The 26,856-nt window shown below is 42.1% G+C and overlaps 1 protein-coding gene across 4 annotated transcripts in view; it reads left to right on the top strand.

The window, feature by feature from the left end:
- The window catches only part of BEND7 (BEN domain containing 7), a 79,348-nt gene that overhangs the window by 42,403 nt on the left and 10,089 nt on the right, over positions 1 to 26,856 (top strand). For all 4 annotated transcript variants that reach the window (XM_081156542.1, XM_081156541.1, XM_081156543.1 and 1 more), the window contains exon 7: positions 22,360 to 22,479. In XM_081156542.1, coding sequence (XP_081012668.1) covers positions 22,360 to 22,479 — 120 coding nt within the window. The remainder of the gene's footprint in view (positions 1 to 22,359; positions 22,480 to 26,856) is intronic.

The raw sequence follows: 26,856 nt of genomic DNA, 5'->3' as shown, positions 1-26,856 counted from the left end.
CCACCCCAAATACCACTAGAATTTGGTAATTCAAGGTGATGTTCGTCTGTTAAAATCATAATTTAAGAGCTAGTTTAATCTGCTGCAGAACCAAAAAGAAGTTGTTATCTTAACTGATTTTTTAAATGAAGGTATTTTTCCTCTCAGTAATTTCTAACTAAGAACTTCATCAAATATGATTTCAACTTAAATTTTTAATTGCAAATAAGAATAAAGCTATGACGCTTTTTTTGAAAAGAAAGTAAAAACAGTTTTCTCCAAAGGTCAGAAGTTGTTTTTAGAAGGTCATTGCTCCTAAAGACATTTTAAATGTAAGTGAACCCACTGTGAAACCAAACCCTGTCCATCTCCGCACACTCCTGGTCTCCTCTGCTTTCCTGGTGTTTTGACATGGAGGCATGCCAGTTACATGCAAAGAAGACATGGGTGTCTTCCCTTTAATGCCTATGGACATGTGTTTGAATTTCACTGCGTTACAATAGCCATGCAGGTGCATGTATGAGTAGATATCCATTTACATCCAGTTCCACATCCTAGACCTATTTCCTACTTAGATCTCTGATAAATGTTATTTTAGGTAATAGAAGTTTATAACTTATTTTTTTTAAGAATGTAAATGAGCCCGGCCCGGCGTGGCTCAGTGGTTGAGCATCAACTTATGATTCAGGAGATCTGAGGTTCGATTCCCCATCAGGGCACATGTCCGGGTTTCGGGCTGGATCCCCAGCAGGGGTCATGCAGGAGGCAACCGATCAATGACTCTCTCAGCACTGATGTTTCTCTCTCCCTCTCCCTTCCTCTCTGAAATCAATAAAGATATATATATTTTTTTTTAATGTAAATAAATTATCAACATTAAATACAACTACCATGAAAATGAAATTGTGCATCAGGCTTTAATGAATACTAGGCTCACTGCCTCAGTTCCTGCACTTTTGGCTTGTGGCCTGGGACTGGATGCAGAAACCCACCCTCCCCACCCCTGTGCCCGTTATTCTGCAAAGTGAGTAAATTAATTAAAGGATACTTTAAAACCCACAATTAACTTTACAAAGTACTACTTTTTTTAAATGGATTCAGCAAGTTCCAGACACACTTTGTTCATGGCCAGAAGGACATAAGCCTTCATTAACAGAAAATTTTTCATTCTCCAACAGAATTTCTTTCACTTAAAAGTGACAGTTGAGTTGTACTAAGTAAAAAAAAGCTAGAGATATCACAGTCGGTGTCATTTCTGAAAAGAATAATTCAGCCTGAAGTGACACTAAAAACAAGATTATGGAACTTGAAAAATGGTCAGTGGTGTAACTAGGACTTGCTGAAGTGAAGAAGGGTCCTATTTCGATTTAGTGTGGCTGGGCCTGCCGGAAACATGAAGGTCACGGCTGGTGGTGCTTTTCACTGCTGAGGCTTTCAAACACACTGAAATGTGGCCTGGATTTGTTTTAATTTTCTTTTTTTCATTACAGTATATTAAGATTATGAAAGCATTTGGAAATTGGGGAACCATAAATGACCATGTTCCAATTTAATAACAAGAGTTACCCTAATAATAGATAGTAATGAAATACATCATTACAAGTAGACTAATATGGGTTTACTCTGCGGTTTCCAATCTAGACTGGACGTCATACAGTAGTTTGAAAACGTATGTTACAAACAGAAGTAGAGAAGATGCCTTAATTTTCTTCACAGCCCTACTCTTTAGCTAGAAATAAATATGGCTGCGAAGTTACTGCTCCCAATGGATAATAAAACTGATTATGTAAATCAAAGAACTTAAAGTTTCTATGCACTTCTTATATTGTTGAATTAAATCTTCATTAAAATTCTTTTAGAACAACAAAGTAACTATGAAACAGAAATCTACCCATAAGCCACCAACAACCGAAGTCAACAAATATTTGTTTCCTTGTTTCCTTATAGTATTTATTCATAGACATTTTTATTTTGTCTTTTTCCTGATTACAAAAATAATACATGCTTGTAAAAATTCCAAACCATAAAAAAAAGTGTAGAAAGTGGAAAAGCCTCCATAATTTCACCCTGCAGAGGTTACTGTGTATTTTCCTACAATCTTTATTTAAAGTATGAATGTAGTATCTATCAGGTTTGTCTTTCTTATTAGAATGTTCTCTTTGTACTGATCAGCTAGCATTCTCACCTGATGGATTTTGATAATTTCTTGGAATCATCTTGAGGACAAGCTTTGTCTTAAATATCTTTTATTGCTTGTTACACTTTACTGAGAGCTTTGTACAGAGTAGGGTTTCTGAAAATATACATTGGGTGAGTGAATAGACATAGGTTTTTATTTTTCATCTTGACTTTGGCCTTAATTTATTGACCTAATGGGTCTAGTACTCAACATAGATCCTTATGTCTTCTTCCAACTCATTTGTAACGATCAACATCAAAACATTGTTATAAATTTCTACCAGTTAATAAAATGTCATGAAAGCAAAAAAAGAAATGGAAACAAAAATTGAATATAAATTTGAATACACTTCTCTTAAGTCCCTAATACTTTTTTCCTTTACCTATTATACTTTAAAAGTTTATTAATCTACATATTGCAGTATAAAGTGATTTTTGGAAATAGCTATTAATTGAAGGTCTTTTAGAATAACTATATTCAGTTTTTCTTGCTATTAGTAGAGATAAAAAGAAAAATGTATTTCCCTATCCCAGGTCTTTTGAATCTGAGCAAACTGGGAAAGTGATAAAATAGTTTCTTTCTACATAACAGTGGCAAGGCCACTCACATTACTACCGCTGTCTGCCACATACTTTGAAAAGATTTTGTAACTACTAATTATTCAGTCTTACTCTGTCCTTTGACATAGTGCACCAATACTGTATTGATGTGAAACATTCTACAACCTAGGAATATATGAAGACTAATAGATTTTATAAAATTTTAGAAGTAAAAATAACAGTGGAGGCTAGGTTTTGGTTCACAGTGATTAGGTTTGCTAAGACAGCATTGGGAAAAAAAGGTGGGTATAAAGCTATAAAATGCTTATAAATAGAAATAGACTGAAAAAGAAAAGAGTTTATTGTGCAATAAATACAGAGCTCTCTGTAGTGATCATTAATATTCCCAATGACAGTATCTTGAAAATAAAATATAATCTTCTTTGTAGGGATCACATTTTTCATAGTCTCATCTGTTTTATGGTGGCTAACAGTTACTGGTAATTCATTAAAAGTTCATTTATAGGTATGACCTAAGGATCACAATTAGAAACACACTTGAACACTTTGAGTTCAACTGGGAAGAAGCAACGTGTGCTCTTATTAAGTGGAGTCTGAGGTCTTGGTGCTGAGGATAGTTTAGCATCTTGGATTTAATTTGGAATTGATTTTACAGCCAGAACAGAGTCGAAGCTAGTGCCCAGTTATGTGTACTCACTTCATGCTGTACCTGCTGAAGACCATCTGATTCGTGATATACACCAGGAGACCATGAGTTTGACTGAGTGAGAGCCATCTAAATACTGATGGAATCATTGGATCTCTGAATCCTCTGTAGAAAATAGTTACAGCAAAGCCATTTTTAGGACCTGGGTTACGATTTTTAGTTCAGCATCATAAACTAAAGCTGAGAAAGTTTTATTAGTGTCAAACTAAACTGGTTTCTTGAATCCTCTTACATTCAAAGGAAATCACATATGCTTGTCAAGTGCAAGAGCTAGCCAGCCACTCTTCATTTTGCTCTGGGCAAGACACACTTGCAGGACACACTGCTCCTGCAAGTGTCAGTGTGATGGTCTGCCCAGGTAGACACCAGGGGTCAGAACAGCTCTGGGAGGGAACACTCCTTGGTTGGTGGTACTCCAAAATCTTCCAAGATTAGAAAGCCCTGACTATATCGGACATCCCCCTGTCATGAGCTCTGCTGAACTGACCACCAAAACCTCTCATCTCATTTCAGCAACTCTCAAGACTTGCAGGGTCCATATTTGTCATTTTAGAATACCTTTCCTTTTCTGTTTTTACTGCCTATCATTGTTCATTTCCTTGGATTTAATCAAGAAAAGTGAATAGCTGTTTTCTATTTTATCTCACATAGACTTAAATTAATTTGATTGGGATGTAATTTATATCTGATTTGTTATTTCTTGATAGTAACTTCTGGGTTTTCTCAGAACTCTATGTACGAGGCTGAAACATCAGCTTGCATTTGAATATCCTTACAATATTGATTTTATTTTCACTTCCAGGAGAGGAAACTAAAGCTATGAGAAATTAAACTTACTTAAATTAACTTAAACAGCTAGTAAGTGGTAGAGCCAGCATTTAACCCCAGGCCTCTCTGACCCCAAAGCCACTGTCTAACATGTTTCATTCCTTTTATGGGGAGTATTTGAAAAGAAAGAGAGAAAGGTATCCCAATTTTAAATTTCTATCTTAAAATTTAACATTTTGGATTCTTTAGAAGTTCCACTGGAAGACCATCATACTACTTATTTAAAACAACCAGTCAGTTGTGTATGCAAAGCATACTGGACGTGAATGTGGGGTAGAGTACAGCCATGCCTTAGTTTATTCACTAGCTACAAGGGCACGTCTTCCCTTGAAGCCAGTGAGAATCAGTCCCATCATGCTAGGGAGGAAACAGAAGTGTGACCCCTTCCCTCAGGAAGGAGACCTAGAACCACAAAGAAAGAGCTTGGAAGCCACGCTGCATGTAAGTAGTCTTCCAAAGGATGTACATTAAATTCTAGTTTAATTTTTGGCAGTTGGAACCCACTGATGAATACTTTAATTCAAAAATCCTTTTGGAAGATGAATAATCATTGTCAGCTTATCTGTTCATATTTTTACATGTTAGATCAACTTAACACAGGATAGAACTGCACAATATGTAACAACAAAATAATATATAACAACCATATGACAACATCAGATACATAGCTCGTGTCTCCGCTCTGTGACTGTTACCTAGTGATGGTGGTGATTTTTGTCTTTCCACTTTTTATGCGGCCCAGTGACAGGTGGTGTTGAACCCTGGCCATTCTCTCTGAGAGCATATGTTCAGTTCCTTCACAGGAGTTCTCATAGTCTAGTGAGCATCAGCATTACCTGAGGTATTGGTTCAAAACTCAGATTTGTGGGTCGCATCCTCAGAGAGTGGTTTCATAGGTACAGGGTGGTGCCAGAAATCTGACTTTTGAACAGGCAACTGCAGGTGACTGACACAGGTGGTTTTCAGACCTTGAGAAGCAGTGCTACCCAGCCCCTGGTCCTAACAGCCCATCCTCACGAGTCACGATCTACACGGGCAACATGCGACAGCCCTCCTGTGAAACTGTTCCTTACGCTGTTCCTTAAGGGCGCCCCGTTTTCTGAAGGCTGCCCTACTTCTCTCCTGGAACAATGGGAAGATAGCATGTGTCAGTGGCCCTCATCCTTTGAACCTCTGGGGCTTAAAATGATTTTTTCTGTCGTGTCGCAAAGGGTCCTTGTTTCAGCCATGCCTGCAGAGCCTCTCCAGGTCTTGACAGGTAACTGACTAGTTCACCAAGCTGGAAGGAAGGCGTTCCAGACATCAGCACGACTCAAATGGACGGATCACCAAACAAATGCTGTGTTGTTCTCCTTATGGCCTTATCATTACAGCCTTGAAAAAATGTAGTCTCCCCTCTAGGCCAGCCAGTCTCCCTGGTTGCATATTTGAAACCAAGTTTCTTCACCAAACAGTGTGATACAGAAGACATGGTCTTTGCTGCTTTTCCGGTACTGGATGAGTCATGAAAACACCAAAGTGTCTGCAGTATTTTCATTGACCTTGCAAACTTACAGATCCGCAGCAGGCATGAAATTTCTGTTCACAGCACCACCATTGACTGCCGACCATGAGTCAGGAACCGGTGACATAAAGATGAGTGGGACATGGCCTCTGACCTTAAGGAATGTGCGTTCTGTAGACACATAAGCAGTGAGCCGCAATACAGAAGCGTACTCTGAGGCAGAAAGAAAGAAAGGTCAGATGCCCAATCCGGAATGGAAGGGGAAAGCACAGAGGATGTAAGTCCCTCTAGGAGAAGACTTCAAGGAACTAGATCTTGAAGGATGAACAGTGTATCAAATGCAAAGAAAATGGAAAAGCTTAGCCACACAGTAAGTTTACTGAAGCTTAAATTAAATAAAGCATTGAGTGAAAGCCTTTTGCCTCCAGAACTGTTTCAATTCTAAGTGATGGAGCTTGAGTCCTCAGCAACCTATTTACCTTCAGATGTTTAACTTTGTGAATATAAATACCAATGAAATGAACTCAAATACTGTTTCCACCCAGGGGTTTTCAACCAGAGCTGTGCTGCCTAATGTTGCTCAGAAAGCTTCCTAGGCCCCATCCCAGACCTAATGAATCAGAACCCTTGGGGTTGAGGCCACAGCGAGTCGAAAGACTGTCCCTGCTTTGTCACTGGCTTTCCCTAAGCCCAGAAAAGGAATCTTATCTTCCTCAAAGTTATAGATCCATCTTCTTGGTACATAAGGAGCAAATGGAAATGTGGAGAAATTTGTTAAGGTTGTGGCTTTTCTTGATCTTTCTTTAGCCTGTCATATAATGGATGGGAACCAGTTGTGGATTAATTTGCAAGGATTCAACTAACTCTCAGTTACTGAATTCTTACAAAACCTGCGTTTTAACACCACCATCAGGGTTGATAAAACAGCTTTCTGTCCAAAGAGAGACGTCCGGTAGCACAGACAGGGCCGGCCTCACTGTGCATTGAATAACATTACGGGCACCCTTCCTGTTGTTGACATTGTTGGTCTGCATGTTTATTATGACAGTTTTCTGGTAGATTCCAGCAAAATGTCCTGAGGAAGGGACACCTTTCTGACTTGCACAATGGCACCATATGGGCTAGCCATGACCATGAACATAGAAAGCAGTGTTTTCTCACAGCCCATCACCTTTATCTCTAAATCTCTGAATTATCTGGCTGATCTAAGATGCTCACCAGCATCTTAAGGTAATGCCACATCTCTCCTATTTTCTTTTTCATTGCAGGGAAGCAGAATTGCATAATACATCTAGAATTGGCCAAATTACATTCTTCATAGCTTTTCTCCTGGACCTATAGTTGGTACCAGTAATCTGGCAAATGTTTCAATTCCATGAACAGATATTGACTATCTCATACAAGGTATGCGTCAAAAATCTGAGAGACTCAAAAACTGAACTTTGCTTATATTTTTGCCCTAAAGCTGAATAAGCAAATGATCAGGGAATGTTTTTAGTTACTGAAGTACTATGGGCTAATGGTGAACCCACACGAAAAAGTAAGGATATATGCCAGCTTCCATTAAGGAAACCCCTTAAAAATCCATAGGCCTTCATTTAATATTGAACTGACAGCTGCTTCGATTTGGCTGCCTTTAAGGCATCTTTGTATAAGAGCAAGCATGGCTACATCTATCCTGTTAAAAGCACCTAGAAGAGAGAGGTGCTGCTCCTTGGAATTAGGTCTTCCCACCAACTGCTCCCTGCAGTCAAATCTTCTGTTACGTTGACTGTGTTTCCAGGTTCTTTCTTGCATCTGGCTCTTGGTTAGATTTTGACACCTCTCCATGGTCAACTCCTGGTATTACTCAGAACCCTTAGTTAGCATCCCTCATCAGCCTTGCCCTTTGGCACAGAGTAAATCCAGTATTGGTTATTTTAAGTAGATCCTTCCCCACACCTCTTTATCACCACCTGCACTGTTTTAAATCAGCTTGTTAGGAACAGCTAAGTGGGGACAAATCCTAATAGAAATGTGGACAGAAGTGAGGAGCAAGTGAGATAGTTGACAGTGGGGACGAAGGCATACAGGACATTCCAACTTATACAGGGCTTGGGGCCTGCTCTGGCCTCTTCTCCACACACACAGTGTGTCACCTGAAAGGTGGCATGGGGCTTCTGACACTAACACCACCCTGCAGCCATGTTATTTTTGACAGACACACCAGCATTCTCCTGCTTCGCAAATTTGAAATCTCAGAATCAGCATCCGTGCCTTTTTTCCCCTTTACCACTAAGCCCGCTTGGCAACCCGGCCCTGTCAGTTTGCGTCCGTCCTTGCTCATTCATTACTCTTCAGCTTCTCTCACATCATCCTAGTCCAGCTGTGCATCGCCTCGTCCTTGAAGTTCTGCAAAACACTGGTTTTCTGTTTTGAGATGTAATTGACTTAAAACATTACATTAGTTTCAGGTGTATAACGTGATTTGGTATTTGTATGTATTGCAAAATGATCACCACAGTACATCTGGTTAACATCCATCACCATAAAATACTCTAAATATCCTCCCTGCCCTTCACGTTCCCCTTCCATACTGTATACTAAGCCAAGTAACATTTGTAAAACAAAATTTTGTGACCTTTTTCTACTTAACTCCTCTTTGCCTACTAAATCCAGTTCAAACTTGGGCCTTTTCCAAACTTCCCATAACTTGGTTTCTCTTTCCTTGCAACTGTATTTCCCAGTGCTTCCACCCCGTGAACCAGCCCAGTGTTGGCACTAATTCCTCAAGCATCACATACTCATTTGAGACGTGGTTATGCTGTGTTCCCCGGGGCTACAATGCTCACCTTTCTTTGTAGACAAATCTAACTCATTCTTTATGGTCCAGCCCAAGTCTCATCACCTCTACCATGAGATCTTCTCCAGATGTCCTAGCCTGCATTGATTTCCCCTTTCTCCAAATTCCTATGGTACATGTTACCTTTATATAGTCCGGCAATAAATCTTGATTAACCCTTTGCTTTGCTATTGGTGGCTTATGTGGAGGATGACTATATCATTTGTTTCCCAAACCAGGATTCCTCAGAGAGTGAAAATGATGCTGTTAATCATTTCACTGGGAAAACTCATTTTGAACTGTCATGGCCAGATCAAGATACATGGTCATCCTAGCTGTGTTTAGACATCTTGTCTTCCCAACAAGAATGTAAGCTCCTGTGGGCGGAGCCTGTGTTCCGTGTTTGCTTTGTATATTCCTTGGCACGTGAAACAGTGCCACTCACAGAACTAACGATTAATAAATACGGGAAGGAGAGGTGGAGGGAATCAGGCAGGCAATTTACCTTCGCTGAAAAAGGTGGTTTCTTAAAAACCAAAACTCCACTCCACTGCATTGATATATGCAGGACACAATTAAGATAGCACGCAGCTTCTCCATGACAAGTAGGAAGGATGCGGCTGACATTCAAGCAGGTAGAATATAAGTTTGAAGACTTGAAGAGACAACAGCAACAGACAAACCAAATGGTGCACAGCAGTCAAGGATGGTACAGATGTTGACAATTAAAAATATCAAGGGGATCCCCATATAAACCCAATTTGTATTCAGTGGGGGGTCTGAAAGCGTTGATTATTGTTAATTATCAAAGAGGAGCCTACGCAGTGTGCAATATGGACGGTATAGTTTATCATGCATTTATTCATACCAGAGAGAAATCATCTTCAAAAGGTTAAAGCATAATTGCATTGTGGGATTTTGATTTAAATAAACCCGATAATAAAATCCATAAGCAGGTTTAATGTGCCATTTCCTGTTTTTGCCATTTCAGGACTTGATACATCGCTGTCCTATCCTCCATGTGTTTTTAAAACATCGTCATAGCAACTTTGTGCCTCAAAGAGAGAGTATCAAAGGCATGTTTGAGAACTTTTTTATAATCAGCCTTAAAATGCAAGCCCAAAATTTTCCTAGAGCTGATCTCAGTTAGAAGGGACTTCCCACCATTAAAAGCGAACAGAAAACAAATCCTTCCTCCGAGGCATCAGCCTTGTCCTTAATGCTCAGCATCTTCACCCCAGCGGTGGCAGGGATGGAGTGAGTGTAGAGATGCCATCACCACCACTGCTCTCCTGACTCATTCTTCTTCCAGTCACGGCCATCTCTGAATTGGGGTGGTTGTGAGGGACAGGATGGCACCTGAACTTCTTGAATGTGCCCTAGCTCACTCTGGCACTGTGGCTATTATTTCCAGACTCTGGTTAGTGGGTGATCTCAGTACCTCAGAGAATGACTTGGAAAATTCGTATACCAGGAAACTCTAGCTTTAAAATCTGAGAGAAAAACTCAGTACTTTCTCACTTCATTTATATAAAGAATAGATAGAAACAGATGTATTTTGCGAGGCAGTGCTTTGCAAAGAGGAGCGTTAGGGTGCGTGCAGCTTTGTGCCACTTGCCTAATAACTATTTGAGCTGATGATTCCCATTCTTTTAAATTTTATTCCACTTGAGCCTCAGTTACTGATCTATAAAATAAATGAGTTGTACTATTTCCAAGATGCCTTCCAAATAGAATTTCTATAAATCTCTGATTTTGAAACATCTCTGCCAAAAAAAAAGGGTAAATAATAAGGCACCATTACATCAGAGTTTGCTGTTGCCCAGATCTTAATATTTAGCAGATATCATTTATTCCCTTGAAATATACAAAACAGTTAGACAAACGTGTGTTATAACTCATCTAACCAAAGGAAAGTGTCCATCATGTTCCTAATAGCTATATGATAAATGAGCTCTGCTGTGTGCTTTCTTAAATTGAAGCAAATTAAAATTAACTATTTAATTTGAGAAACTACTGAAGCCACTTTGTTTGAGACAGAGATGCCATTGTAGTAAACACCGAACAAAGGAAGACAAGGATGTTCTTTCCTCCAGACGACTCTGGCCTCAAATATTTGAGAATCGCTGTGATTAAACAAGATTGTTCAAACCTCAAAGTCCCACCAGTTTGGGGACAGTGAAAGGAGCATTGTAGGATGTGGATTTGCTCCTGACTCTGCTATTTAAGATCTTGAAACATTACCTTCTCTTGAAAACAAAACAAACACAGGATGGCTTGGCTAAAGTTTAAAGTCTCTTCCAGTTCAGAAATTCTATGGTTCAGTAATCTTTGTCCAGATTTTCAGAAGTGAGCCTATAGAATGAAATAAATATGACTGGGAATCAATTTTATGGGTCTTTGGGGCCCTTTTCATTACAAAAACCATCTGAAAGTGACAGCCCCATACAAAGATCTGCACTTACACTCGATGGTCATCGTGGTCAGCTTTTACCCAGCTTGACCAGCTGACTGCCCTGCAGTCTCCTGCATACATAATTCAGTAGGGTATTCTAATTTCATCAATAACCACATTATTGTGTGCACTATTGTATTCCTTTACTTTTAATTTAAAGATTTCATTTGAGGTGCATTAGTTGATGAACCCTGCTAGATCTTACTGTTAAATCAAACCTGAAATGAACTTCAGGGCTCAGTGTACTTCAAGACCTGTGGTTATTTACTGAAGAATTCTTTTTTTCGTCCTTTCAAGTCAAGTCACAAGCAAAGAAAAAGAGTATCTCAGGCTTATCCTTTCATGAACTGCACATCTGTGCTGCCTATATTACGTGCCAACCATAAACAAGAGAACTGGGATCTCTACCCTTGTTGAGTGTATGGTCTAGATGATCAGTAGACATTATTACTTAAAAATCACTGGTTAACAAACTCGGGGGGCCTTGACTCAAAAGGTCACATTTCAGCTGGGACCTGAAGGATGAAGCCCTTGTGTCTTCACCCTGTTAATCCCTTTTAAAGATAGCTTAAAAGAGCTTTTAAAGCTCTCTTTTAAAGATAGTTATTGCTGCTTATCCCAGCAGAGAGTGTTTGTAAGGCATATACTTGACATCTGGTCGATATTGACATTTTCACAGCATCATCCTGGGAGAAATTTCCTGATTTGTTCAGACACTGATTGAAGAATGACACTTGTCCCCATTAGCAGTCGTCTTTCGGTCAGAAGTAGAATTATATTTCTCTTCATCTTGAGTGTGTTGAGGACATTTTCCAAGATGCATTTTCTCTCTGCCTTACCACTGGGATTTAAAATGGATTCTGTTTACTTAATACACACCTTCCTTTGTTGTTTTTTGGTAAGAATCAAACTGTTCATGTACCACCCATTCCCTTTCTCTTTCTCCCCCTTGCTCCAGAGTAACCTGAAGTTGATGTGAATCTTTCCCATTTGTATTTTTGTATTTCACTAAATATAAATCACATTTACTATTATTTTGTGAATTTGTGAATCTACATACACAGCCTCATGCTGTACTTTTGCACCTTTGTGTCCTTTTAATCAAGATTTATTCATATAAATAGAGCAATTTCTTTCTCCAGTCTTCTATGAAGAGAGTTAGGTTGCTTCTCCTTTTTCATAATTACCTGCAGCAGCAGTGCAGTCACCTTCGTGTCTGCTGGGCTCAGGTGGGACAGTACCTCTAGGGGACACACCGGGGAGTGGAACTGAGCCACAGGGTGGAAGCTTCTTCAACTTCAGTAAGCATTGCCAAATGGCTCTCTAAAGTGACCAATATAATTCACCATCCACCAGCAGTGTATAAGAAATCCTATTTTTCTGCCCGGCCAGCATAGTTCGGTAGTTGAGCGTTGACCCATGAACCAAGAGGTCCCCAGTTCGATTCCCCTTCAGGGCATGTGCCCGGGTTGCAGGCTCGATTACCAGTAGGGGGCATACAGGAGGCAGCCAATAGATGTGATGTCTCTCTCTCATGGATGTTTCTCTCTCTCAATCCCTCTCCCTTCTCTCTCTAAAATCAATAAAAACATATTTTTTAAAAAACCCAATTTTTCCTCATTTTTGTTAACATCTGGTGTTGACAAACTTTGATTTTTGCCAGTCTGACTGGTCTCAAATGACACTTCAGTGGTTGGTTCCCTAATTATGAATAAAGTTGAGGATTATTTCATATTTATTACTATTTGGTTAGTTTCCTCTGTGAATTTCTACCCTTTTCCAATTTTTTCATTAGGTGGTGGTTTTCTTATTGATTTCTATAAATCCTTTGGTCAAGTCTATGTGTTACAGATATCTTCTCTTATTTTTCAATTTTTGAAAACTTTGCATATGATGTCTTTTATCATACCAAAGTTCAGATGGAAAAATCAGATTATTTTACACTTTGTGCTTTTTATGTGCTTGTTTTAAGAAAGTCTCCCTACTCTGATTATATAATGGGATTCTCTTAAATTTTTTCTAACTATTTTAAAGTTTTATCTTTTATTTACTTCTGGGTAAACTGTGAGGGAGGAATTTAATGTACGTTTCTCTATGGATAGTCGATCAGTCTAACACCATCCTTTTTTCTTACATGAATTGTAATTTCACTTCTGTCACATATTGAGCTCCCTCACATGTTGACACTTGATCTGTTATCTACCTCTGAGCCAATACTACACAGTTTTCACAAGTTTGGCACTGTAATAATTCTTAATATCTTGCAGGTCATGTCCTCCTTTCTTCTCTCCAGCCCCCAGTTGTTTCCTCTGCTTTCACTTTTCTTCTTCTTCAGGACAGCTTTTAGTAAGCTCTGTGGTATATTCTTTCCATTTTTGTCTTGACATTTTCTTTATTTCACCCTCATTATTGAATGATGTGAAGTTTAGTTGGGTAATTTATTCTAGATTGGGGCCTTTTTTCAGAGCAATTTGAAAATATTTCACTGTCTCCTAGATTTCCTTGCTGCTGTGAATCTAGCATCTGTTCTTTTGTAGATAATCCGTCTTTTCTGTCTAGCTGCCTTTAAGATTTCTCTGCCTTGGCATTCTCCATTGTCTTTATTTTACATTTAGATATATCTTTATTTTTATTAATGTGCTTGGTGGTTGTGCCTCTTGAAACCAAGGGTTCATGACTTACCAGTTCTGGTCATTTTTCATTTACTATTTCTTTAAATTTTGCCTTTCCTTTATTCTTTCTCTTCCTCTGAAACACCAATTAGTGTTAACTGGGTATTTTTATTCTATCCGTCATGCCTCTTAATTTGTCTGTTTTCCATCTCTTCATCTCTTGGGACTACATTCTGGGTAATTCTTCAGATCTATCTCCCTTTTCTATTCAGTGATACTAATTTATTAACTAACCTGGTCTTTGACTTTTTAAATTTCAGTTACTATATTTTTAATTTCTTTAAGTTCCTTTTGGTTCTTTTTGAAATCAGTCATGTCATTGTTTTCTTAACGATTTAAGTCCTTTAATATCTTTCATCATTTTAAACATACTTATTTTGTAATTCTATTGCCTTAAGTTATTGCTGGTTTAATCCCGATTTCTTGCTTATAGTGGATTTTTCCTTATGTGTTGCCCTATTTTCACATATGCGCTCATCTGCAGGGAGCCTGTGTTTGTTTTGCTTGCAGTGAGAATCTCTTGAGGCCCAGGTTGTAGAATTAATTCTGCATTTCCTTTTGTCTGGAACCCAGGCCTATCAATAGCTTATGTCCATTTATGCAGGGTATATAATTTCAAATTCCATATCTATTCGAGGCCCAGGCCAAACATTAGAATTTTCCAAGGAAACTCTTTTCCTCCCTCCAAAGACTAGACAGAGCTCCTTGTACTGGTGGGTAGATGGTTCCCTTTTCACTGCAGAGCAGCCCTTCCAGGCTCTCAGCTTCATGCAGAGACTTCGGTTCTAACCTCCCCATACAGGCCCAGGGCCTCCTCTCTTCCCTTACAGGTGTAGAAACCTGAGCTTCCCAACTATTGAGACTGCCTCTCTCCAACCCCCTCAGGGCAACTGCACTGCCTGGGGCAGCCACCTCCTCTCCCCACTCTTCATCTGGCCTCCACTCTTCCTTGGGTTTCAGCTTAGCCACCACTCTATCGAACAGCTTTCCCCAGATACCTCCCCAAGCGGGAGTGGGCTCGGCAGCGCTCCTGTGCGTCCCACGCCCGCCTCTGTAATGGCAGCTTCGCTCTGCACGCCTCTCGACTTTGTGCCTTCGTCCTCCGTTTCACTTGAAGCCGTTTGAGGACAAGGACAGTCTGTTCACTGGTGCCTAGCATAGTCTGCTGAGTGCTGGGTAAATACTTCTCAAACGAATGCATGTTATTTTTATAATAAAACAGTAGGGTTTGGGTGCTAGGTGTGAAGCACCCCAGTTTCTGTACGAGGTCAGAAAACATCATCCACTGGCATTGCTCTTAATAAGAACAACACAAGCAGGTGAGATAAACCATACACCGAAGTAATCGCACCCCAAAAGATCATTTGAGAATGTGTATCTCAGGATGTGCCCTGAAGATCTGTATGCCCAGAGGCTGGTGACAGGAATGTACAGGAACTTGCCGGTGCCCACTCAGTACTAGCGGTCTGAGGAATTAGAGTGTTGGTCACTGATAGGCCATCAGTGTTGGATTAAGAATCAGGCCAAGCCCAGCTAGGATGGCTCAGTGGTTAAGCGTCCACCCATGAACCAAGAGGTCACCTGTTCGATTCCCAGGCAGGGCCCAGGCCCAGGTTGTGGGCTCAATCCCCAGTAGGGGGAGTGCAGGAGGCAGCCGATCGATGTCTCTCATCAGTGTTTCTATCTCTCTACCCCTCTTCCTTCCCCTCTCTCTCAAAAATAAAATAAAAAGAAGCTATACTCCAACCTCTGTAAAATGCTCTCTTCAAGAAGCAGGGTGTCACTCAGGTTCCTTAGGAAACAGGAGTGCGGCGAGGCTGACGAGATGGTAGGCATGGAGGCTGCTCACAGGCCTGCCTGTGCTCCGCATCCCTGCCTCACCAGCCACGCTGTCAGTCTCTCTGTCTCTCTGCTGCTCTCGCCACATCTGCCTCACCCTCCTCTCCTCACCAGCTGGCTTCCTCCACTTTGCTTCTGCCCCCTCACAGTTTGCACAGGGTGTCAGGGCTGCTCACGGCATCGTGCCACAGCTCTGCCTGCTCATTCTCACTGCTTGCTCTTCTGAGGAGGATGCCAGAGGGTCCTCATTCTTTTGGACAGTCTATGGCCTGGCTTTCCTGAGCTCATGTCCATCTCTGCTGCAGTCAGGCTCTGGCTTGGAGGGCACTGGTGTGAAACATTCCTGCCCACAGTGGCAGCAGGAATGGGCAGGGATGGGCAGTTTCCCATAGACGTCCTTAAGCACAGCAAGCTCCACACCGTTTGGCAACCTCTGGTTCTCACCGAGCAGCTTGCTGTTACGTTCATTCCAGCACCTTGATTCCAAGAAGTGGGAGTACTGGGTGATGACATCAAATGTTTCAGATGCTAGAAAGATAATCCACCCCATTACACATTAATTAATTGTTAACCTAGTTTATTTATCAATCTTTTGTAGGTTTAGTTATTGTGAGCTGGTTTCTAGGCCTGAGCCCCTGCTGAATCTGAATGGCTGAGCCAGTCCCTAGATCAGTAACAATTGCACCAAGATACGGAGTACCTTAAGGCTTTGCACTGTAGCCAGACTTATTCTAGCTCTTTTCCTTTCTCTCCTAGTGCCTTAACTGCCAGGTCTATTGTCATTTTAATAAATTATTAGAATGGATGTCAAGCCTAGGTTTCAGCTCTCTCTATGAAATAAGGGAATGAAGCACCGTGATATCATCAAAGAAAATATATACTCTATTAGAACCATATAAAATTTGGACCAGAGCCATCAATCTCAAGCCAAAAATACCTACACACCATCCTGCCCAGGCCCAGTCTCCCTTCCGTGCCACAGGCCCTGCCCGGTTCATTGGAAGGAGGCCCCATCCTCTCTCCCATTGCCTGCCATGCTTCTGTTTCGTGCAGTCGAAGGTCACACTAATGTTGACAACTTTCTTTCACATGCAAATATTACCTTAGCTATTCATTTGCTTATATTTAGAATTCATGTGGAAAGTAACCCCTATTAGCTGTGCAATCTTGGGCCAGTTATACTTGGGCTGCTCATACTTTGATTTTTGTCATCTGTCATATGGGATCACAAAATCTCCTCCATCAGGTTGCTGCAAAGATTAAATGAGATAGATATAAAGTGCTTGGCTCGTGGGAAGTTTCAAATAACATCTTTAAAAGAGTTACAGGAAAGAGGAAAATGTGGGAGGGTGCTGGTTTTCCATGCCCTCAAATGTGAGGAGGTGAAATTCAAGCAGCCTGCAGGGAACCTGGCCTCCCTCTCCTCCATCTGTGGGCTGGTCCCAGGGTTCCCTCTCCTTTGCACACCCCTGCCACACTCGTACCCAGGACCCTGCTACAGACAGCTCTTTCAAACCCTCGTCCCTGGTCCCCCTCAAGCTCTGGCAGTTTGGCAGATCTATTGAGGACCCAGCTTTCAGTTCTGCTTGATGGCAACCTGACTTTCACTTGTCTATTTGACCAGAATTAAAACTGAGTCATCAGATCAGAAGTTGGGCACTCACTGCTGGCCAGAGTTTTCGCCTTATTTAGAGGATTTCATAGTGAAATTAAAGCTCTGCTATCAACTCCTCTTCAAATGTCTGTATGATCCACTCACTCCCTTTAAAAATCCATACCATATTCTGCTTTTCCCAGCATAGAGAGCCAGAAAAATTCAAATAGAGAGTCCTCTAGGAACTACTGTGTGAACACACAGCTGTTGGGGGAACGCTGCCAGTCCGCTCTCTTCTCAGCGTGTTGCATTCAGACACACCACACACTGCTGTGTTCATTGATGATTATGTTAAATGCCACATTCCTGGGGAAGGAAGGATCTGCTCAGCCACCACTAGTTTGTTCATTATTTATATACAATTAAAGGGCATGGCTCAGATGAATGCAAGCATCTGAGAAAAGTCATTATTCATGTACAGATCAAATTGAACATTTGTCATTTCTCCAGTGATTTAACATACTCTTTGTGCCTTGGGACCTCAAATTATATTAAGCAGAGTAGATGCTTTAATTCTTTTTAGTTTAATTGTTGGCCTTTATCCACTTGCTCAGATTACTTGGACTTGTTTAAAATTAGCCCTTGCTTCCCCTTAAAAAAGGAAGAAAATTTCTTTTTAGGACCTATTAAGCACTAAGGATGAATGCAAATTGTTCTATGATTCTTAATGACCCACTATTAACATAGTAGAAAACCCAGTACATTAATGCAGTACCTCTTTTCACATCGTTACTCCTAATGGAACTGTTACCAGGATAATAGCTTGACCTTTGGCTATAGAATCAGATAGAAAAATATATTCTGCTTACTCAGTACCTCTATTCACATAGCATATTGAGCATTTTCAGGTCAATACAATCACAATATTTTTTCCTAAGGCCACATCTGTACTTGCAACAGAATAGGATTTCGTCTTCAGCAGGTAGATTTAGTTGAAAGTCACTTCTAAGTGTGAATGTAATCCATGAAATAGAATGTCAGGGATAGACCCAGTAGAAGTATCTGTATCAGTATTTTTCGAGAAGCCTAATGCTATGCCTTCAGTGGTCTCAGACACAGACACTAGAGACAGAGACTTCCTGGCTTCTTTTTATTGAAACTGGATTGGTTTTAACTGAAAAGAAGAAAAATAACCAGAAATTGTTGCCTTTTTAGTGAGTGACAGAATACCTGAGCCCAAGATTAGATTCAAAAGTCTGTTTGGAAGCTCCTCACAGAGTGGGAGGAACATTCCAGAACCTTCCCTTTGGTTCTCCTAAACTTGGTCATTGATACACTTAGTGGCTTGGGGTCATTTTGATGTGGGCATAACCCAAATCTATTTTGTTAACTTAGAGCCACTACTTTCTAGTGGGTGCTAATTTGGACACCTGTATTTCACAATCTAAGAAAGGAGGGGTTGCTATGGAAATTAATTATATAAATATTGCAAGGAGGGAGATGTTTATCTGCTGAGACGGTATATTCAATCCTTTTGGTGGTACACATTTTATACAAACTAATAGGGTGCTAAATACAAATATTTTTTATATTCATTGAAACAGGACTTTGAGACCTTTTGGCAATTCTCTGATAAGTAAATGTTATTGTGGGCATTTGAAGGTAATAAAACCTTGTTTCTTTAACTATATTAATTAAGACTTTCTACTAATTCAGATTGGCCTTCCCCCCGAATTATCCTACATTTGTGAGCTGTTGTATTCGCTTCCATTAGAAACAAAATTAGAAAATGTGTTTGTTTCTCATCAAATGGTAATTAAGTTCTTACTCAGTACAAGGTACTGTCGTAGATGCTTTGAGGGGGAAAAAATAAACAAAGCCCCTGAGATGTCTATAATCTGGTGTGGGAGATTCAAACGCACGCCCCACCCCTGGAGGCATCGCTCCCGCTGCATGTCTCCCAAGTGGAGACTGCTTACTCGTCCATTGCACATATCATATACTGGGCGGCCTGGTTGATATTTTCCCCAGTCCTTAATTCTGCTTCCCAGCCATCACTTTTCCTTTACTCAGCTGGGCTGGGTCCTTTCCACTAAGGATCTTACACAGCTACACGTCTTCCTCTTGCTGCCCTGTCGTGCTGTGATCTCGGATAACTTCACTGTCCACCTGAAAGATCCATCTGGCGCCCCAGCCACATAGTATCCAGACCTCATGCACAGGGACGTTCACCTCTATTCCGTTTCAGCCCCACCCCTGAGCACACCTTAGCACCCTCACCCCCAACTGCTCCGCTGCCACCATTCATGCTCCAGCACCACACTCCCGATTGCCCTTACTCCTGGTAGCTCCTTGCCAACCCGCTTGACATTTCCATTCCCTGGTCTCTACAGATTTTTCCAAGTCTGTGAGCCTTTTTCTGGCTTCACTTCCTTCCCAGATTTGGGTGGGAAGGGGGAGTAAGGAAAGTTGAAGTCATTCATTACAGGCGGCACCTTCACCAACATCTTCAAATGCTTTGTATCCCTGTCCTTCTGCCAAAACTGTCCAGCGAGACTCTGACCCAAGAGCAGCCCTGCATTCAGTGTCTCCACTCCCAAGGAGGGGCTGCCAGGTGCCCTGGGAGAAACAGCCTGCCCCTACGGATTGTCGTCCTCGCATGGTGTCCTCGCACCCTCAGTCCTGCTTTCCCCCTCCTGCTCTTCTCAGAGGCAACCCCAGACTTTCCCACACTCCCCATTCCCCTCCCCGGACGTTCAGGGAGGTCTCCGGAGTGATTACTCCAACCTGTAACCACTTCCCCACCGGCCCCCGTCTTCCTTTCCTCGGGTCAGGGAAGAAGCTCCTCCATCTGAGGACGACGCTTCCATTTCTGTCCTGACCCATCACCCCACAGTTCCTCTGGGGCGGTTCATTTGATTGTCGCCTTTTTTCTGGATCCTGTCTTCCCCGCAACATTGCTGCCTTCCTCAGCCTGTGAATGTGCTCAGGTTTCCTGTCCCTCGGCCCTCCTCCCCCTGCAGCCCTTTTCTTCCCTTTCCCTCTGAACCCAGATTTTTTAGTGTCATCTGTGGCCATCCCCACCACTCCTCGATGACCTTCAGTGGGCACCTCCCAAGCCTCCCTTCCTGGCCCGTCCTCTGCTCTCAGACTGGGGGTCCTCTGTCAGCACCACTCGCTGGCCTTCACAGAACCCCGCCTGGGTCTCCCGGCTGCCCGTCCTAGCTCCTTCATGCACTCCTGCGCCTTCATCGCCATTCAAACCGCTGGCTCTGCTTGGCCCAGAGCTCTGTTCACTCGACACATTGTCGCTGGTCAACTTTTTTCTCTCATTTTAACTACCACTTGCATGTGCCTCTCAAACTGGTATCAGCCTGGACCCTTCCCTGTCAGCTTCTATACAGAGATATCTTCAGTCATTTCCACATGGGTGCTGCACAGATACCCCAGACCCGGCATGTCCCAAACCAAGCCGAGTACACCTGCCGCGCCCCACAAAACTCTCCTTTCTTCTAGTTGCCAGGTCATGTGACTGAGCAGAAATGCCCATCTGGATACAGTTCTGGTCACCCCTCCATCTTCACTAGCATGGCCCAAACCCAGACGACTGCAGCAGCTTCCTCACGGGGACCCTGCTCTCCTTCCCCAGACCCATCCTCCCCACTGCTGCTGGGCATCTCCTCCCGCACAACTGGGTTCTTTACATTTGTGTGTGGATTTTTTCCCTTCTTTCAAGTATTTTCCTTCGGATAAATTTCTAGGAGTAAGATTTCCAACCCAAAGGTGTAAGTTTTATGCCTCTCATTATGGGTTACCATCTTATTTCCCAAAAGGGTTTTGCCAGCTTATGCCAACAGTAATGTTTGAATGTGACAGGTCCCCCACAATTTTATCAAGATTAAGTATTAGCTTTTTAACATTGTTCTTTTAATTAAGTAGATATATAGTGTGTTTTGCAACTTGGGGGCTTGCATATTTGTTGAACATTTTTCCTAATGTTTTTTGCTAAATACACTTTGTTATCTACAGAGACTTTTGAAGTTGCTCTTTTATTTGAGTGAGTGCTTTATATGGTGGTGGATATTGAACCTTTTCAGTCACATTTAGTGCAATTAGCTTTTCTCACCTTAGTGAATGTTTATTTTCCATTCAATAGAAGTTTTATAGCTTTACATAGTAGTTGAATCTGTCAGCATTTTTCTTTGTCATTTCTTTTTAAAAGAAGCCTTTAAAACGTTAAAATTACCAATATTTTAAATACCAAGAAGGCAGTGTGATGTGATGCATACTTGGTCTTCACCTTACCGAAAGCATGTTGAAAAGCACCCAGGAATGGCACGTGAGGCAGCAATCTCAGCACCAGTGCCTGTATGTGTGGTCACACACTGTGTGGCCTCCCTTTGGTTCTGTCCTATGACTCTCCATAGTTTCTTTTGGCTTAATAGATAACTCTTTCACAGATGCCAATAGAATATTGCAAGAGGTTGCCTCAAAATAGAATTAGAACTTTCATTAAGATACTGCATTCTGCCCAGCCAGTGTGGCTCAGTAGGTTGAGCATCGGCCCGTGTGCCAGGAGCTCACTGGTTCAGTTCCCCATCAGGGCACATGCCCTGGTTGCAGGCGCAGTCTCCAGTAGGGGGCATACAGGAGGCAGCCAATCAATGTTTCTCTCTCATCAATGTTTCTCTCTCTTTCCCTCTCCCTTCCTCTTTCTGAAATCAATAAAGACATACATTTTTTTAAAAAGATACAACTGCATCCTGTTTATTCTGAGAATGGATTGAGTTAGTAGGAATCACTATGCAAACATCATCTTTTTTGTGTAATTTTGCATAAGATTTTGAATTAATAAAAAGTGAAATATTTTAATACATTGCTGAATTTTGTCCTGAGACCAGAGGATCCATAGGAAACATGTTTTTCCTCTGTTCATAAGACATATATACATGGACATGGAACAAGTAGAAAAGGCCCTTTCCGTAAAAACTACTAAATATTTATAGCTGTTTTCATTTTGAAGCCCAATACATTTTATATAGTCAGGGCCCTGCCGCGCTCCACCTTCACCAAAGGACTGTAATATGGATAGTGAAGCTACCTGCTGCAGAGCCGATGTCTTTTAGCAATGTGCTCTTTTTTCTTCTTGGGATATATTCCTGTTTTGGGTCTGTCTGTTTTATTCGTTGAAGCATTTAACAATATTTTACATTTTCTTTCAGTCTTCACTGAAAAGTACTGTACTGCTAATCACGTGGATAAACTTCCTGGCCCGAGAGACTGGGTACAGATTCTACAGGATCAAATTAAGCTGGCCAGAAGAAGGTTAAAAAGAGGCTCAGGTATGGATAAGCTGCAAGAAAATAATCGCAGGAGCCCCTTACTGAATTCTCAGGCATGGCAAAGGACAGGCTTTACTCCCGGGTGCTCTGTGGCCTGTCTTTTCAAGGAGATGCACTATATAATGTGCTGTGGTTTTGTATTTCAAAGTCTTATCCAAATGAATTTTGAAATTCACCTGAAGATTAAATAGTGAGAATATGTCAGGCCATTCGCTTTGAATAGTACAAAGGGGAAGGCTTGTTAACCTCATCTGTGGGCTTACGTGTCATGGATGAAAGTGGGTCTCTCTGTTGTGTTTTGCTTCCATTGCCTATTGATTTTTGTTTGTTTGGATCTGCCTGACATTATAAAATGTACTGTTAGTTTAAGGTCAAAAATAATAGTGATCATTTCACCTGAAACACCACATGAAATAGAAGGAGATTTTAAGTCAAATATATATTTATTTAAATTGATTTAAATTTTTTTTTTAAATCTGGGCTTGGTGATTCTGGGATTTCTTCCAGGAAAAGTGAACACTAGTTGAATTACGACTATTTATTCATTTGAAGTCTCAGCCTCCCCAGTGACAGTGAGGAGCCCCTTTGAGGTCAGTTTTTTTGCCATCATGTAAAGTAATTATCTCCAGGAGCTCACAAACCTCTAGATATTATTATTTTTTTTTAATCCTGATCAAACTTAGGATGCCTGGCCTGCTCAGAGCCTTCTGTGCTTCTGTGGCTAGAATGTGAGAGTCTGGGAGGGAGACGGACCTTATGTGCCGAGATGCCACAGGCTTGGATGTCGTGGGGTCCATGAGAGCAGCAGTGCAGAAGCACGAGGCTGTGCCACTAACAGATCCCTTTATTTATGTGGACTCACAGTGAGTACTAGGCACTGTGACGGAGCCTGTGGAGGAGCACAGCTGATGGCTTTGGGGAGAGCTCCTGGCATATAGGCTGGGAAGGCAAGGTTGCATCAACAAGACACATGGGCATCAAGGGACCAAGCGGTTTTCTGCGTGAAAACCCTTACAACTCTTTTCTCTAGAAATAGCTATCAGGGCTCTAAACTGTTCAGCTATAGGCTCACCTATGTAGGCTCTACTTGAGCATCCTCTGACCTACCAATGATAGAGTTATGTAAGTAATTTACAAAGCTCTAGGTCCCAAGGTCATGTCCAAAAAAGAAAATATTTAGCTGTAGATGATTTTTTAAAAATATATATCTTTTATTGACTTCAGAGAGAGGAAGGGAGAGGGAGAGAGATAGAAACATCAATAATGAGAGAGTCATTGATTGGCTGCCTCCTGCAAGGTCCCCACTGAGGATTGAGCCCACAACCTGAGCATGTGCCCTGACCGAGACTCGAATCAAGATCTCCTGGATTATAAGTCAACACTCAACCACTGAGCCACACCAGCCGGGCTGTAGGTGATTTTTTTCTTAAAAATCTTCTCATCTTTTTTAACCTTTTGCTTTCTTTTATACTTAATGGATGCTCTTTTTATAAAGAGCAACAGACTAGTATTTTTCATTGGTAAAAAATGTATTATCAAATCAAGTAATAAGTCATAATGGGGTCAGAAGATCTGGTTTTCAGGTGTTACATCTGCTCTTTACCAGCTCTGGGCCTTGGGCACGTCACCCCATCTTTCTAATCCTCAGTGTCCTTCTCATGAAGTGGACATAAAAATAAAGCCTGCCTCAGAGTTGGGAGGCTACAGACACATGTTGTACACGAATATCTTTATATATGAAGCTAGTGTATCCTCTCTGAGGATGTCTGTGCCGTACACAGCAGTGCCTGGCGGCGGTGGAGGTCGCTGAGGAAGTCATAACCCCGTGGGCCCCTCATATCCTAGTCAGGGGGACACCAGCCTGGCTGTGCCTGGGCAGTTTTGCTTTCCCACTGCCGTCCCGGCGTCATTATTAATAATTATTAACACCTTTCACTCTCAAAGGTGTTCAGACTTGGATAAATGAGCCGGTCATCCTCTCGGGTCTCAATGTTCACTGCCTCCTCCTTCATTACAAGTCACCGCAAGTGAACACAGCATGATACAGCAGAAAGAACAGGTCTGAATTCCTAGCTCTGAGCTGCCACTTACGAATTCCTGGGACTTTTGGACAAATTATTCACCCTCTAGCAGCCTTGCATTCTTCATTTATTTAAAGAGACTAACAGCTACTTCAGGGGTGTTTTGAGAGTTAGAGTTAGACAATGTTATTGCCCCTAACAGAGAACTGACACATAATGATGCTTAAAAAATGTCCATGACCTCGTCCTTCCCTTTGCCCACCAGAAGCAAAACAGCTCCTTTACCCTCACCGCTTCATAAAAACACTACCTTCTCCTTCTCCTAACCGTTGGTCAGAATTCTTCCAGAAGGGTTTGCATCCGAGGGCTCCCCACCCCAGCTCACTTGAGAATCCATTGCCCTTTGCCCCCTGCCCGCCTCCTCTGCGTGAGCTCTTGCTGCACGCACACCCGATGATCAGAGTTCGCTTTCTATTTGTTAACACTCTGACTTGACCTCCATGTTGATTTCACTCTGTCGAATCTCATCCTTCTTAAAACTCTCTTCCCTTGGGTTCTATGACTTCATTCTCTCTGTTTCTCCTCCAAAAGTTCTGGCAATGCCTTGGGTCTCCTTCGCTGCCTCTCCTCCGCCTGTCTCCTAACCCAGCATTCCCAAGTTTCCGTCCTTGCTACTGCTCTCATCTAAGTCCCCCTGACTTGAACTGTCCCATCATCAGTGGCTCTCAGGTGTGCAGCCCCAGACATGGCCCTGGCCCGAGACCCTAGACTTCTTTCTCTGTGCCTCAGCTAATGAAATCTGGTCTTGCCCACCCCAACGAAACACTTCTGCTAGCTTCCTGTCACTCCCAGAGTAAAATCCCCTCTACCTACAACCCCCTCCCCCCCTCCCCCGCCCTCAGTGTGGCAAAGGTTCTTCACAGCCCCTTCACCATCCTTAGCTCCTGCACCCTCTCCCTGTTCTGAAATATGTTTTCAAACTTTCCCTCTGCCTGGAAAACTGGGCCTCCTCCGAGCGTAGCACCAAGGTGCTTTCTCCTGGAGCCTTCATAGGCAGCGCAGCACTTTAGTCTGCCACCTGAATAGTGACCCACCTGTTTGCTCCAATGACCATGAGAGCCGTAGGAGCAGAGATGGCATCTCAGTCATGTTTCTATCCCAAGTATCTAGAACAGTGTGTGGCACAGCATGGAACCAACAAATGAACCAGCCAATCAGTCAGTGGTAAAGAACGGACAATCATCCACAACAAAAAGGTCTTATTGTTTAGCTCGTCTAGGTCATGTGAGAGCCTAGAGAATGTTCTTCATCAGTTCCTTCCTTGAGGTTCAAATACTTATCCCAGAACCCACAGGGCAGCAATGTCCCTGAGCTCTGCCCTTGGGAACAAGGTCCTTAGGGTATGCCAAGGCCACTCACCTGGCCATCCCAGAGCGCCCCTTCTTCCTCCTCAAGCCCTTTCTCTTATTTCCTTCTCTGTACCCCCATCTTTCTCTCATTTCCGTCTCTGCACCTCCACGTCCCAATTTCCTCTCTTCTCCCTTCTTCCCCCAAAGGTTAAGTCTTGAGTCATGGTGCTTGACCTCACTCCGGGGAGGTTAACTGAGTAACAGAACAAGATTCACTTCTGCCAGCAGAGTCTCTTATCCCTTCTTATGCTAAAGGTCTCCTGCCTCAGCCTTGAGCTACTTCACAAAGCCCCTTTAGATTTCAGGCTCCAGGAAAGGATTGGAGTGAAAAAATGCTTTACAGTGAATGACAAGTGTTATCAAAGACAATCGCCCAGTTGTTTTATGCAGTAATGCTTAAGCACTGATACCACGTTGGGTGCTGTGTCTCTTCAATTCTATATCCCAAATCAGATTTCAAGTATGAAGGCTGAGTGGTGTGCTTGCTAGAATTAAGTTGGTCTTGCGTTGTCTAAATTCTGCCTTGGCAATCTTGATTGTTGGGTATGTGAGAACTTCCATATATCTATTGATTTGCAGGGGAAATTGTTGACACACACACCCCCAACGAAAAAGGACACCAAATATAACATTCAGGTTTGAGAGAGATATAAAGTTTGTCATACTGAAGAGACCTAAATTTAATACTAAGCCCAAAGAAAAGTCAAAAGGCCAAATTAGCAAGAACCAGCTATCCTTTGGTTCTCCACACTCCGCCCCAACTGTACCAACTTCTAGCCTGAGGTAGGCTAGCACATTCCTCCGCTCAAGCCACAGAAGCGTGCCGGTGCCTTCCTGTTTCACAGGGGCAGGTAGGAGTAAATGGAAAACGGGAGAAATACTTGGAGCTCCTTGGGAGCTTGAGGAAAAGAGCTATAAATCCAGAATGCTGATGTTACTAATTTAGG

Source organism: Miniopterus schreibersii (genome assembly GCF_964146895.1).
Source record: "Miniopterus schreibersii genome assembly, chromosome: 1".
In the NCBI taxonomy this organism is placed as follows: domain Eukaryota; kingdom Metazoa; phylum Chordata; class Mammalia; order Chiroptera; family Miniopteridae; genus Miniopterus; species Miniopterus schreibersii.
Note: the sequence above shows the minus strand (reverse complement) of the source record. Positions and strands in the feature narration are given on the sequence as shown.